Below are 14,829 nucleotides of genomic sequence, written 5' to 3' on the forward strand. Positions count from 1 at the left end.
TTTTTCCTTCCCTGTCTCCAACATAGCAACATGGCTCCATTTAGTATTCCCATTGTTTGTGTCTCAACTGCACTGATGTAATTTGGAACAAGAACTACTGTGGGAATAGTGCATTTGATTGTGGCTCCGGCAGCATTTTACTAAAAGCTGACATCTTGTCAATCACTGTGAAAGGCAAAGCAACGCTGCGAGGGATTTCGTGCTTACTTAATACATTTGGAAGGGTTAAGAGGGGAAAATTTCCTGCTTTTACGTATCCCAGCAAGAAATACCCATCTTAAATAAAGGTCAGATGGAGGCTCGGCTTGCAAAGTGTGGTTTGGACCATTGTAACTCCATTACTAATAGCCATATGGAAAAGGGTAAACCACGGAGCCTTATGAATGCTGTTGGATGTGACGAGACAGGCCACTAAGCATTGTCAGCTTTGGAGTAGAAGGAAAGATGGGGTTTGGTTGTATCTGGACATGCAGCTGACAGTGCTGTTTCATGCCTGAAGGGTCCTTTCCCTCATTTACCCTGCTCTTTTGTCGCAGTTATATACGAGCCGCCGCCACCAACACCCTCCCTGCTCAACATCCTGGTGTACTCGCTGCTCCCCATTGCTGTCCTCTCCATGGCCATCCTCTTGGCCTTCTGGATGTACCGTCACCGCAAGCCTCCCTACGGGCACGTTGACATTAATGAGGTGAGGGAGTTGCTGCTCTTTATTTGGACCTTACAAAGGGCACAGAAGCTGCTTAGTATATGTTCACATCCACTTTTGCTTCTCTTTTCAGGTGGCTTAACTTTTCTTCTCTGTCTTTTTGAAGTTGGTGGTAGAGTTGGCCTCTGTGGTGGCATTAGCATCCCCTGTGAAGCTGAGGTGTTTAGACAGGGTTATCACCATGTCCGAAATTCCTAAGGGATGGAGTTACACAGCCCTGCTTGGTGGCTACCCTTCTGTCCAGACTCTCAGACCAGTTGCCTGATTTCAGCCAACTTTGCAGAGGATCAGAGATTAGAGATGATGAAGTTCCTACCAGCTTTATGGGGTGAGGGGAGATGCTTTCCCTGTGGAAGCTCAGTTTTTATGAGCCATCAGAGAATGCATGCAGGAGGTCATTCTCATTGCCCAAAGCCATCGAGAACTGGTCCTTGCTGGCTCTGCTGTGCCCTGAGCCTTCTAGTATCTTCTGAAGGGCTGAGCAGCTACCTCTCCCTCCCTCCTCTGCCCATTACAGCCCATACTGTGAACCTTTCCCATCTGAAAGCAGATAGGACAGAGCTCCAAGCCCATGGGTCCTGCAGGGTTGTGTTGTTCTCCTGGACAAATGCAGAGTTTAAGCAGATAAGATCTTTATGATGCTGACAGACCTGTTTACTGCCCATTGCTAGGCTTATGTGAAACACATCTAATGAAGCGCAAAGCAGTGGGAGGTTTTAGGTGTAGTTGGCTGTTGGGTCACAAAGATCAAAAAGTTTCTACTTTTGGCAGGAGGTAGCCTTGAGTTCGTTGGTGTTTTACAGCCCAAAATAGCTTTTGCTTTGAAAACACAGGAGGATTCAGGTTTTGCCAGAGGATGGCAGGCAGTAGTTTGACACACAAAGTGACACTTGGAGGTGTAGATTGTTACATATGTTCTATACAAATACCCTACAAAGCAAGATAGGGAATTTTGGGCTGCTCTTGCTGCAAACAGTACATCGAAATAGTTTGTATTAAATAAAATGTCACTTCTTTACACCTCTTTCCCCATAAGCAATCTCTTCATTCCTCCCCTCCCTTTGTTTTACAGTCCAGCTTCAGCTGGTGACAATGTTTTTCTCATGCAGGACCCTGGCCCACCACCCCCTTCTCCCCTGGTTGGCCTAAAGCCTCTGCAGCTCTTGGAGATCAAGGCGAGGGGACGCTTTGGCTGCGTGTGGAAGGCTCAGCTGATGAATGACTACGTAGCAGTTAAAATCTTCCCTATTCAGGTGAGAAGGGCATTGCATTAGGTTCTCACTCGCCGGGCTTCCTCAGTGGTACTGAGATGCTCTAAGTGCTTATGGGGGTGTTTTTAAGACCATAGCAAAGATGCGTTTGGACTCTTCTGCTGGTGAAAAAGTTCGAGGACCCTCCCTTCCTACACTTTTCTCTGTGGTATCTCATTACCAAATGCTTCCTTTAATAGTAATTGCTGCAAGAAAGGCAAAAACAAGCACATTTTGAAATCTACAGGGTATTTTAACTTTGCTGCAAATGTGTTGTTAAAGTCGATGTGCAAGGCAGTGTGCAGCTGTGATGCCCAAAGCGCACCCAAAGGACCAAAGCCCCGGCTTTGTGTGTCCTGCCTTGGCAGACAGTAAATCCGAACCCAAACCTAGCAAACAGTTTACGGCTTACAGAGGCACAGCCCCAGCGCTGTGAAAGCTAACTGCACTGCAGCGTTTCTGTCAGCTCACGTCTTCTGCTCTAGGAAACCTTTGAACACTCCTGACTTGACTCTCTAGGAATTGCAGATGGAAAGAGTAAAGCAATCAAAAGTCAAACGAAGGAAGAATGACTGAAACATCTTCATGCTCCTCCGCTATCTGCTTCTTTGTTAATTTTTTGCCCTGTATTTGTTGTTGTAACGCTGCTAAAGGAGATCTGCACATCTTCTGTCCAAGCCAGCTGTGACCTACTAGTAAATATTCAATAGAGGCCAGATTAGACTTTGCAGTTGTAACAATTACGGCTACAATGCAGGTCTGGGTGCTGTATGCACAGGCTTTATTCTTTCAAGCATCCTTAGGAAATCTTGTGAGTGAGGTTGAGTTTGGATTCCTCCCCACACATGTGCTTTAGGAATAGCTGAGGATAATTTTGGAGAAGAGAGACTGAAAATAGCAACTTCCAGTCTTTCTCCAGCATCTACTCCTTATGAAAAAAGACTCATTTTGAAGGGATACATCACACCTGAATGCCAGAGGATGATATTAAGAGGACCATGAGCAGCTATGACTGAGCTGAAAGAGCTGTTTGCTTTAAAGGGAAGCATGATGTTTGACGGTGCATTTCTCCCTGCTTTAGGATAAGCAGTCTTGGCAGAGTGAGAGGGAGATTTTCAATACTCCTGGCATGAAGCATGAAAACCTTTTGCAGTTTATCGCAGCAGAGAAAAGAGGGACAAACCTAGAGACAGAGCTCTGGCTGATCACAGCTTTCCACGACAAGGTAACGTATCATTGCACGTACATTTTGGGAAGGCGGAGAGGTGGCTGGTTGTGAAGCAGCAGGATTTGGTGTCTAATATTCTCCCAGAATCTCCCCTGTAATCCATCCAGTCTGTCCCTGGTGAGCCATGGCTCAGTGGTAGCGGAGAAGTGCTTCTGCTCCCCTCCTTCAAAGGCCCCTCCTTTAGCTTTCAAGGCTTTCCTACACAAACATAGGATTAATAAAGGTGGGACTTTGGGAAAGAGAGGCACAAAAGGCCACAGCTCACGTATGTAGTGGTCACCGTCTCTTAACGTGTGTAGATGAGCACATGGGAGCTGGGTGTTGCAGACCGTGGCAGTCCCAACTCACCCCTTGCTTGTGAGGGTTTGTGTTTCCTTTTGAAGCTCGGGACATATCTCCTGTTTCATGGATTGCTTTAGTTATCAAACATGACTAACACTGAAAATAAAACAAACATGCACAAATCCGGGGTTGAGCCAACAGCGTTATCCCTCTGTATAATCCAAGGTCTACTGCAACAACCAGCTGATAGAATGCATCATCATCTTGCATGGAAGGCTTTCCCCTTAGGTTAGATGAAATGCTCTGTTTTGAGATTATTTTGTCCCTTTCTTACCTCCCTCCTCTTTACTGGCAGATTAGTAGATTCCTTTTAGACATTCAGATACTTTCTGTGCTGTCAAGGGGTGAGGACTCATGAAGGCTTCTGGTTTTTATTTCTTCTTCTTTTTTACTTTCACTAGTGATTTTTTCCCTCTATTAAATAAGGTTCAAATTTCTCAAGCACTCATTAAAACAATTTTCTGAACTGATGAGTTGGCACATCTGTCACGTAGCAGGGTCTGCGATTGAGAATGTATAATGTCCTGTTTCACAGGGCTCTCTGACGGATTACCTGAAGGGCAATATTATCAGCTGGAATGAGCTCTGCCATGTTGCAGAAACGATGGCCCGTGGCTTGTCCTACCTTCATGAAGATGTCCCTTGGTGCAAAGGTGAAGGACACAAGCCTGCTATAGCACACAGGTACTGCCTTTTTCACTGATGCCATTCAAGTGCTGCGTTCAAATGTTCACAACCTCTGCGAAATTATGCTGTTGAATGGAGGAGGAGGTCGTGCTTTGAGGAAGTAAATGCCTTTTAACTCAACAAATCCTGTGCTAAGACTATTTTTTTTCAACCAGATATGAAATGGTGAAGGGCAAGTGAGAGTCTTGTCCGTGAAACAGTCAGTATGGTTGGTAGTGGTTTATGGCAAATGCCTGAAGGGTAGGTGCTTCCCTCTTCCATCAACTGTTCTCTTGACATGTAGTGGGAAGGGAAATCTGGTTGCTGCAGAACTGCTCTTTGAAAGGACTGTGCTTGATAAATCACATTGTAATCTGTTTATTTCTATGGCTGTACCAAGATTTGCACCCTGTGTTTCCCTAAGTATTTTAGACTGATAACTTCCCACAGAGCTTTTGGTCATTAGGTAGGAAATGGAGAAACTGCAGAAATGCAGAAAATGGCTGCTCTTTATTTTTCACTGTAGTTTGACAGTGCCCAGATCATGCCAGGGTGCTTGTGAGAGACAGAGCGGGCACCACGGTGCCTCTGAGGCGTCTTGGCACACGCTTCAGCCCACCTGGGTGGCAGCGCTGTGGGGACAGTGGGAATCCAGAAAGCTGTGAGTTAAACCATCCTCATTGCGATGATACTTGTTTTAGCCCTTCTCCCAAATCCCACACTGGTCGCCCTGGATGGGTTTGCTAGTGGCATGGCAGGAGGGGGGAGTTTTCCAGAAGGGATTTATGTGGGCTCACACCATAATCCGCTGCCATACTCCCCCTCCACCCATCTAGGAGGGACTTAGACCCCATGTCCAGCTGCAGAAATTTGTACCCCATCTACAGTATGGCAAGATAATCCCTGTTTTTGCGAGGGTGTCCCTGCCCCCAAAACAACCCCCCTCCCTGAACCTGAAGGTTTCTGAGAGCTGGGGGCTGTTGAAAGAGCCTGCAGCTGCCTTTGTGCTGCTCCTGGAGCTGACCCCTGTGTCCCTGACATTTGTCCCTGTGGAATAAAGGCAGTGGTTTATACATGAAAATTCCTGAGGGTGGGGAACATAGAAAGGCTATAGAAAGACTTTAAAGCAACAGATCGTGCTCATTAGTGTCCCCATCCATTTATCAAATGATAAAAGATGGAGAATGCACCATTTGTGTGAACTTAGCACATAGCTACGGAAGAGGGATCTCAGGACACAGAGGATTTTCCTTGGATTATCCCATTGCTTTTAGTTTTATTTTTGTTTTAAAAGAAAACACTAAATACGTTTTAAATCGGGGGAGGGGGTGGTATTTCTGAATGGCTTCACACAATGCATGCGAAGATGCTGGGGTTGCCAGGTGGGACTCCCCGAGTCACTGCTGGGCAGGGATTCAGCTAACTCCTTACTGGCCCCCAGCACTACAAAGAGGATTAAGGTTATGGGATCGCTTGTTGGTGCGAAAGTGCCCCCACGTGGAAGCTGAAAATAAAATCTCTGGTGTCTGAATGGAGTTAACACACCCATCGTTCGTAGTCCGCTCGGTCTCTTATTCCCTAGGTTGAAGCATTACACGGAAAAAGATATTTTCTTCTTTTCAGGTCTCTTTCCTTTATCAGTGACTGTGGTAGGATGGTCTAATGCATACGGTGTTAGTGGGAATTCTACTTGGCGTGGTTTGGATCAGGCCTTTCTCCCTGTCCTGTGTACATTTGCACTGCAGCTCACACTTGCCAGTTCAAGGTGGTTTGTGGAAGAAAGGAAAGCATGGAAAAATGGGGAAATGTATGGAAATAGGGGTGGAAAAGGAAGGACAAAGGGAAATCCCTGCATCATGTATCAAGAGGTGGTAGTTAACTGTTGCATGCCCAAAGGGCAGAGCGGGTGAACAGCAGCAGCAAATGCCCATACAATAATACTGGTTTACATCTCGCTTCACTTTGGAAATGGGTTGTTCAGGCAGACTGCCTAATAATTTCTGCATGTTCCTTGTTCAGCCACCTTCTTGCAAAAATCTCGTGTACAATCTGTACCATCCTGGAGGGCATAATCCCCTAATGCTGACAGAGCAAAGGAGTTTATCTGTGTCGTTAGATGATGGCTGTTTTCTGGATGTGTGGGGAAACTGCTATCGCAAGGAAGCATTCAGTCTCTGAGATGACAAGTATTAGGTAAATGGTGTTTTTCTGTGTAAGGGAGGAGTACAAATGTTTTGCAGGCTCTGAAAAACTGTACTGTGTCCCTAGAACCCCCCTGTGTCCCCCTGAGGTGATGGAAGCTGGTTTCTGCTGGGGTTCCCTGGTTGCATGATGCTCTCCAACTTCACACCCACTTGCCCTGTCTTGATCCTGAAGCCAGAAATGCCCATCATGCTGTGTTTAGCTTAGAAAGGAAAAAGCCTTTCTTCTGATTTTTTAAGCTCAGCATCAGGGGCTGGGTGGTACAGGACAATTTTTGCTCGCGGTGCTTGAAGTGGTGCTCTGGCATCCAGTGCAGCAGTGAGCAGCCCTTCTCTATGGTCCAGCAGTTTCTCTCTTCCCAAAGAATTTTGACAGGTCTCTCTAGTGCGGAACAATTGTATCTGCCCTCATTAATTATTTTGTGCAGGCCTGCAATGTCCTGCAATCAGCAGGGTCACCGAGTGAATTGATGATAGGGAAATTGTAATGCTGAGCATACAGGACAATTGCCATCTGCTGTCTAAGGTCTGTAATTTAATTAGATTGCCAAACATTCCTATTCAGATGAAAATGCGGGAAGCCCAGGGAACAGGGCTCGACTGGTTAGGCATCTCGGTGTGACCCTCCTCCACTCCTCACCCCTGCTTTCCAGCCCCTGCGGATTTACCTGAGTTGCCCTGAAACAATTCCGCTGCAGCACAGAACTGACACAAATGTCCCCTTTAAGCCACCTTCAAGCACAGACCCACCATCTCTACTGCAAACGCTGACACCTGCCCGTCAGCTGCCCGGTCTGATCCTGACAGCTTGTCTGAGTGCGGGCTCACCCCCTTCCCTGCTCGCTTTCCAGCCCTCCAAATTCTCCAGGGAAGATCAATCCAGCAATTAAAACATAAGTGTAATAGATGACTATGGCAAAAGTCTGTTGAAGCATGTAGCCAGGGTGAAGAGAGTCTCACCAGCATCTGCTATTTTCCAGGAAGATCTAATTTTGTAGATAGGAGAAAACATCCTTTCTAGGATAAAAAGTAAATGCACCCCCTTAACCTGTCCTACTTTTGTTGTTGGGAGTGGGAAATGTAAGAAGTGCCCAGAGGTGGGGGTCCACAGCTGGTGCTCAAAGCAAGAAATGGAGTCTTATACTGCCTGCTCTAATTAAAACACCCCCTTAATAGCACTCCTTGCTTTTATTTTGAGGTTAGTCCACCATAGAGTTTGGCTGAGTCTGTGCTGGGCAGCACAGGGCTGCTTCGTTGTGCTTCAGGGACAAGGGCAGCGAGGAGCAGCCAAATTTGCCAGCACTGGCCGTGCTGGGCAGCTGGGGAAGGAAGGAAGGAGCTGATTTACTGGGGGCTGTTAAGCCTATAGACTTAACAACACGGTGTGTTGCAATGTGATTTAGACACGTGCTGTAATAAACCCTTCCCAAACTTGCTTCTTGGCTTGTCCGTAGGGACTTCAAGAGTAAAAATGTCTTGCTGAAGAACGACTTGACGGCAGTGCTAGCTGATTTTGGACTAGCTGTACGGTTTGAACCTGGAAAACCTCCAGGGGACACTCATGGACAGGTAATGATTATCTTTAACAATAACATTTTAAAAAGCTGGGCTTGCCATTCCTCCTCGGGAGCAGGGGGTAGTTTGTATAGATGCCTTTAATTCTCTTCAAGATATGTATTTTCTGTAAAAGCTTGTGCTCAGACATAAATTCCAGGAGCTGCTTTGATCTGGGTGAGCGGGGAGAATGCTTGAACCCTCCTGACCACTGTGCAGGTGAGGTCCCCCCAGGCCTGGGGGCAGGCAGCTCCTTCCTTCAAGCATGGTGCTTGGTGAATCTTTATTGTCTGGGTGTTAAATATTCATAGAATTGTGGAATACCAGCTTGGAAGGGACCTCAAGGATCATCTGGTCCAACCTTTCTTGGCAAAAGCAGGGTCTAGACAAGATGGCCCAGAACTTGTCCAGCTGAATCTTAAACGTGTCCAATGTTGGGGAATCCACCACGTCCCTGGGGAGATTATTCCAATGGCTGATTGTTCTCATTGTGAAAAATTTTCCCCTTGAGTCCAGTCAGAATCTCCCCAGAAGTAACTTGTTCCCATTACGCCTTGTCTTTTTGATGTGACTCCTTGTAAAAAGGGAGTCTCCATCTTCTTTGTAGCCACCCTTTAAACACTGGACCATGGTGATAAGGTCTCCCCTAAACCTTATTTTCTCAAGGCTGAATAAACCCGGTTCTCTCAGCCTTTCCTCATATGGCAGGCTTCTGAGTCCTTTGGTCATCTTTGTGGCCTTTCTCTGGATCCTCTCCAGCCTGTCCACATCTTTTTTGCGTAGCGGGAGCCAAAACTGAACACAGTATTCTGGGGGTGGCCTGACAAGTGCTGAGTAGAGTGGGATAATGAGTTCTTTGTCTCTGCTGGTGATGCCCTTGTTGATGCAACCCAGCCTCCTGTTGGCTTGCTTTGCCGCAGCACACACTGTTCACTCATACTGAGCTTGTTGTCCACCAGGATCCCCAGGTTGCTTTCCACAGAGCTGCTCCCCAGCTGGGTAGATCCCAGCCTGTGCTGCCCTCCTAGATTATGCTTTCCCGGGTGCAAGACCTTACACTTGTCCTTGTTGACCTTCATAAGATTCTTGTTAGCCCACTCTTCCAGCCTATCAAGGTCTTCCTGCAGGGTGGCTATCCCTTCTGAAGCGTCCACTTTCCCACTCAGTTTGGTATCATCCACAAACTTCATCAGGGTACACTTGATCATAGAATCACAGAATCATAGAATGGTTTGGGCTGGAAGGGACCTTAAAGATCATCTAGTTCCAACCCCCCTGCTCTGGGCAGGGATACCATTCACCAGACCAGGTTGCTCCAAGCCCCATCCAGCCTGGCCTTCAGCACTGCCAGGGAGAGGGCAGCCACAGCTTCTCTGGGCAACCTGTGCCAGTGCCTCATCACCCTCACAGGGAAGAAATACCATCGTACAGATCACTTATGAAGATACTAAACAGCATCGGGCCCCATATCGATCCCTGGAGGACCCCACTTGTGACACATTGCCAATTTGAAAAGGAGCTATTTACCACCACCCTCTGGGTGCGGCCTGCCAGCCAGTTCCCACCCACCGCCCAGACCACCTATCTAGAGCATAACACAAATATTAAAGACTCCTAAATACTAATACTAATATTACAGTACAAATATTAATACTCCTAAAATTATTCGTTTTGTTTTAAGAGTTCAGCCAGGCCGACTGCTTGGGTGACCTTTAGCAACGGCAGATCTTGCGAGCTGGCTCTGCGCTGCGTAAACAATTTACTACGTTTTTATGGGTTCTTCATTTTCTGCCTTTGCGTTGCAGCAAGCGGCTTCTCATTCTGCTCTCGTGCTGGGGCACACCAAGGCCAGCGTCTCATCCTTATGCCTCCAGGGTTTTCTGAATGCCCATCTCCAGTGCAGGCTCCCTTTTTACCTTTATCTCAGGAGTGAACACTTCTCTGGATTAGTTCTCCTCCACTTTCCTCATTTTTGCACCTTTTTTTGGACTTCTTCAGTATTTTGCACACCTTTGCACGTCCTGGCTTCCCCCTGTCCCCACTGCTTCAGGTGACAGCAAGAACAGATGAGAATTTTCTGAAGGAAAATATTAAAGGCATTTAAATTTCCGTGTTAACAAGGTGCTTTTTCCCTTGCTCTCCTTTCCACTCTCCTACATTATGGGCTATAATTCCGCCATGTATGTAACCACAGCTATATGAGGAGCTCAGCATGGCTTTACCTGGACTAAACACAACAAGATAGGCACTATAATGAGGACTGAATCCCCTCAAAGCAAGAGGGGATCTTTCCCAAACCAGATTGCAGCAAGCCAGGGCAGGGTAGACTTTGCAGGGTTCATGCTTTGCTACTCCTGTGGATGCAGGAGACTTGTTTTACCCAGGGTTGTCAAACCAACACCTTTTCTTACCATTTCAGGATATATCTATTTTACTCTTCTCTTGGTTTGTTTGGGGTTTTTTTTTATATTTAATTTTTTGGAGTTAAAGGGGATTGAACTTTCAACAACTACGATAACCAAGTCTGACTTGACCTCAGGGTGTTTTGTGTGTCTCCAAAGACAGCATTTTCTCATGCAGCATGTGCTGCTGGAGCAAGATGCAGTGGGACACAGGGAAGGCAGGATTTCATCCATACTCACCGTGCCATGCTGCATGCTAATTAGACCTGTAGCGTACGCTGAATGAATATCACACATGTAGCCGTGCACTTTGGCTTTTTCCTTCAGGTAGCTTATCTAGAATCGAGTGATCTTAATGAGAATCGGTGTCAGAAAAAACAGCTCCCTTTTGCTTATTTTTCAAGTGAGGTGCAATTTTAGCAGAAGTAGCCTTAAGGCTAATGAAACCGACTGTCACTCATCTCCAACCAGCAGAGGCCCAACTGGAATGTAACTTGAGTTGTGTTTTTTCTCTGTAGGTGGGAACAAGGAGGTATATGGCTCCTGAAGTGTTAGAGGGAGCAATCAACTTCCAACGAGACGCCTTCCTGAGAATAGACATGTATGCAATGGGACTGGTGCTGTGGGAGCTAGTCTCCAGATGTAGAGCAGTTGATGGTAAGAATGAAGATCATCTTTTCCTTGGGGAGGGCTCTGTTTCAGTGCGGTTTAGTGGTCCAGAGAATGGGCCTGGCCTTGTTTAAAAACATAATAATCAATGACATATTTTTATTAAGCGGCTAACCTGTTTTTCACTTGCTTGTTCTTTAACATAAACTGTCATTCTCAGTGTTCAAGTCTCAAAGTGCTTTTTAACTACGCCGGTTACATCGCAAATTGGCAGAGAACTCAGAGCAGGAGTAGGTGATTCCTCCATCAGTGGTAGGTGTCCTTTAGTCCTGAGCCTGCTCTGTGCTGCTCTCTGTGGCACTCTGCATTCCTGCCTGTGACCAAGGCAGGCTTTGAGATCTGGAGGAGAGCTGTGTTCAGCTTGGCTGTCACACCTCACTTGTGCAGGGCAGTGTGGTAGCCTGAATGGAAAGCCCAGAAGTGAAGCACCTCAGTGAAATAGCAGGAACACAGGGCTGGAAGGATCTTCTTGGATCAGCAAGCCCATTTCCCTGCTATTGTAAGTCGTTAGGTATTAATCTTTGACTTTTGCTGGTCAAGCCCTCTCTCAGCAATGGGCTGAGTTTGTTTTTCCATCTTTGGAGGATCTCACGTTCTTCTGAAGATCCGAAAGAATGAACTTCCACCGTCTTTCCTTTCTCAGTTTTTATATCCTCAAATGATGCTGCAAAATGGGGCATCTTTTCTGTACAAATAGCACATTCTGCCATTTGCAGGACCTTCCCCCTGGTCAGGGGCTTCCTGATCGTTTCATTGTGGTAGCTCCAAGGCCACTTGCTCCAACTTCTTCTTGTATAGATACGGGTGCTCTGGTCTGAATATCAAGTTCATAAATTAACAGTACCTCACCTGGACTTCAAATGTTTTTGTTAGTATTGCAGCAGGACTGAGGAGTTTGATGATGAGTAGGATGTCTGTATAGGTGTGTGGTAAGAGAAGGTCTTTTCTTCAAAAATTTACCATCTAACCAGATAAAATGCCAGAAGAGCAGGGAGGTGGGAGCACAGTGGGGTGAAATGGTGGTACCCAGATCACTCATGTAATAAAAACCCTTCTCTGTTGAGGCCCCCCCAATATCCACTTGGATTTTTGCCTGTCGTGTTTGAGATCTCCTTCCAACTCTTTTCAGGCAGCAGCTGGCCAAGACACTCCAGGTGCCATGCACAGCACTGTTAAATCAGAGGGAAGGATTCCTTTGGGATGATGGGGAGTTACGCTGAACCTCATCTGCACTTCTAGCTCAGAAGTGATGTTGTGTATACGGCAGATTTGGCTTGGAGATCACCAGTGCAGTTCTTCATAGCCTTGATTCCTCTTGGAAGGGAAGGTCGTGAGCCTTACTGTGCCATTGCAACGAGTGTTTCAGTTTGGTTTAATGTCTGGCATTGTGTCAACAAGAACAATCATAAGCTGTTTTAGTAATTTCATTTTTTTTAGAGTACTTAAACATCATGTTAGTGTCACAGTTCATGACCAGCTGAAGTAGTCAGCTCTTTTAAGTCTGGGAAGGCCCTCTTGAAATATCTCCACTCTTGAAAGAGGTCACTCTTTGCTACCGAGAAACCGTACGTGGTGCTGCGGAGCAGCCTGAGGAAGCCCATCAGTTAAGCTGGGCTGCTGTTTGTGAGAGAGTGTCTATGCACTGCCAAAAGCCAAATGACGTTTCGATGAGCAGAAGTTATTGCTACTGTCCGGCGTCTGCACTGATACTCATAACAGTTGTCTCACTCCCGTGGCCCAGGGTAGTTCACAGCCATAAGTGGTATAACTAAAGTGTTCAGAAATCATTTTGCACTTAGGAGCTGGTACCTGGGACAAGTGCATCTGGCTCCAGTGTGACAGGGCTGATTCAAACCTATGAACAAGCCAGATCACAAAGCAAGAAATTATAAGTGTTGTATATGCTTGACCTTGCTCATCAGTGCCTGAAATGAAAATATGCTCATGCTGAAACCTTTCTCTAGGTTATTGTGTGTTGAATTGCTATGCTAAAATGTGAGGAGGACGGGCTGATTTGCTCTTTCTATTAAAATAAATCGTGGACTACCCGGCCGGCCTCCTCAAGGAGAGTGGTGGGATCAGGAGGCCCAGCTGAGGATTCGGATTCATAACTGAATGAGGTGGAAAACGCATGGCCAGACAAGCAGCAGGGACAGCAAAGTCCGTTGTGCAGGAGGAATGTAAATCACGTTTGTCTGCAATGTCATGTGAACTTCAGGCTTTGCTGCGGTGGGTTGAGGTCGCTCTGGAGTCGCAGCTCACTCATGCGTGGGGAGGATGTGGCTCTGCAGAGGACATTTCAGCACTAATACGGTTCTCCATCTGCACCTTAGGTCCAGTGGATGAATACATGCTGCCTTTCGAAGAAGAAATAGGTCAGCACCCATCCCTCGAGGACCTGCAAGAAGTGGTGGTTCACAAGAAGATGCGCCCCGTGTTCAAGGATCACTGGCTGAAACACCCTGTACGTCCCTCCTGATTAACGGTGGAAAATGTTTTCCTGTGTGACGGGAATGAGGGATGTGGGTATGCATAACTTGTTAGCTTCAGAGGGAATCTAACCAGTCTGCCCTGGTGCATAGACCTGCTCCCTGGTGCTAGAGAGAGTCGGCACTGGGGAATGAGGGGTTGCTCAACATCTTCATGCACGCCTTTCCATTTGTCCCTTGTATTTAGAGAGTAAACCAGCTGAGTAAGGTCAGACGGTGCTGAACGTGGAGCGTGTGGTGGTTCAGTAGGACTCATTTAATATGGTGAAAGACTGGAAAGTAAAGTCCCTTTCATTAAGAAAAGGAAAACAATCCATACCATCGGAGGCACGTTCCTTACAAGCTAGATAGCATGCAAGACTTGAACAATTTTTTGAGGAAAAATTAATTAGACATGAAGGCAAGCAGACAATGAAGCAAAATGCAGCATGGGTTTCCCAGAGGTAGATCATTTCAGGCTCGTGTTTCTAATAAAAGAGGTGATTTTTTTTCAAACTGAGAAGCTAAGCAGATGATGAAATCTCACAGGACTCCAGTAAGAAGCTAAATGCCTCTATTCTGACCAAACTACCACGGTTTTGGCTAGACTCAGGTGTACTAACTTGTTGCCTAGAAGTCAAGGAGAACTGCGGGTTGTAGATAAAGATGAGTGTTCCAGTTCAAATGAGAGCTGTGCTCTTCCAGCAGTGTTAAATCTGGTTATTTTGGTTGTATCTACAGAAGTGATTGCAAAGCAAAGGTTTCGTAGTAACTAATACGGTGCTGCCAGCTCTCACGGTTTTATCATGGGATTTGTAATATTGATGTCTTGTCTTTTAAAACTTCAACTGCTGAATCTCAGGATGTATTTTGATATTTTAAAAAGTGCTTTTGGAGCTGTTGAAAAAAGCTGTATGTGACCAAGCCCTACAGCCTTAGAAAGCAGAAGCTTAAAAAACCACGAAAACACATATTTAAAGTAATTTTTAAAGCTAATCTCATGATAATTTGCATACTGTGGAGAAAATATGCCTAATTTTTCCTTACAGCATTAGGCTGTGTTAAGTGGACCTCCCCGTCTGCTGCAAAGATGGTCCCCAGAGCAGACTTTGTTGCTGAAGGTGCTTTCTCCCCCTTGTTGTCCGCAGGGCTTGGCGCAGCTCTGCGTGACCATCGAAGAGTGCTGGGACCACGACGCGGAGGCTCGGCTCTCGGCAGGCTGTGTCGAGGAGCGCATTGCGCAGATCCGCAAGTCTGTAAACGGCACTACCTCGGACTGCCTCGTCTCCATCGTGACGTCCGTCACCAACGTGGACTTGCCGCCCAAAGAGTCTAGTATCTAA

The 14,829-nt window shown here is 46.4% G+C and overlaps 1 protein-coding gene across 1 annotated transcript in view; it reads left to right on the forward strand.

The window, feature by feature from the left end:
• ACVR2B (activin A receptor type 2B) overlaps positions 1-14,829 on the forward strand; it is a 96,643-nt gene extending 81,814 nt beyond the window's left edge. The window contains exons 4-11 of the mRNA XM_086466773.1: positions 537-688; positions 1,816-1,959; positions 3,038-3,181; positions 4,062-4,210; positions 7,848-7,962; positions 10,868-11,006; positions 13,352-13,482; positions 14,635-14,829. Of these exons, the coding sequence (XP_086322899.1) occupies positions 537-688; positions 1,816-1,959; positions 3,038-3,181; positions 4,062-4,210; positions 7,848-7,962; positions 10,868-11,006; positions 13,352-13,482; positions 14,635-14,829 (1,169 nt within the window). The remainder of the gene's footprint in view (positions 1-536; positions 689-1,815; positions 1,960-3,037; positions 3,182-4,061; positions 4,211-7,847; positions 7,963-10,867; positions 11,007-13,351; positions 13,483-14,634) is intronic.

Source organism: Leptosomus discolor, chromosome 6, assembly GCF_034619465.1.
Source record: "Leptosomus discolor isolate bLepDis1 chromosome 6, bLepDis1.hap2, whole genome shotgun sequence".
Classification (NCBI taxonomy): domain Eukaryota; kingdom Metazoa; phylum Chordata; class Aves; order Leptosomiformes; family Leptosomidae; genus Leptosomus; species Leptosomus discolor.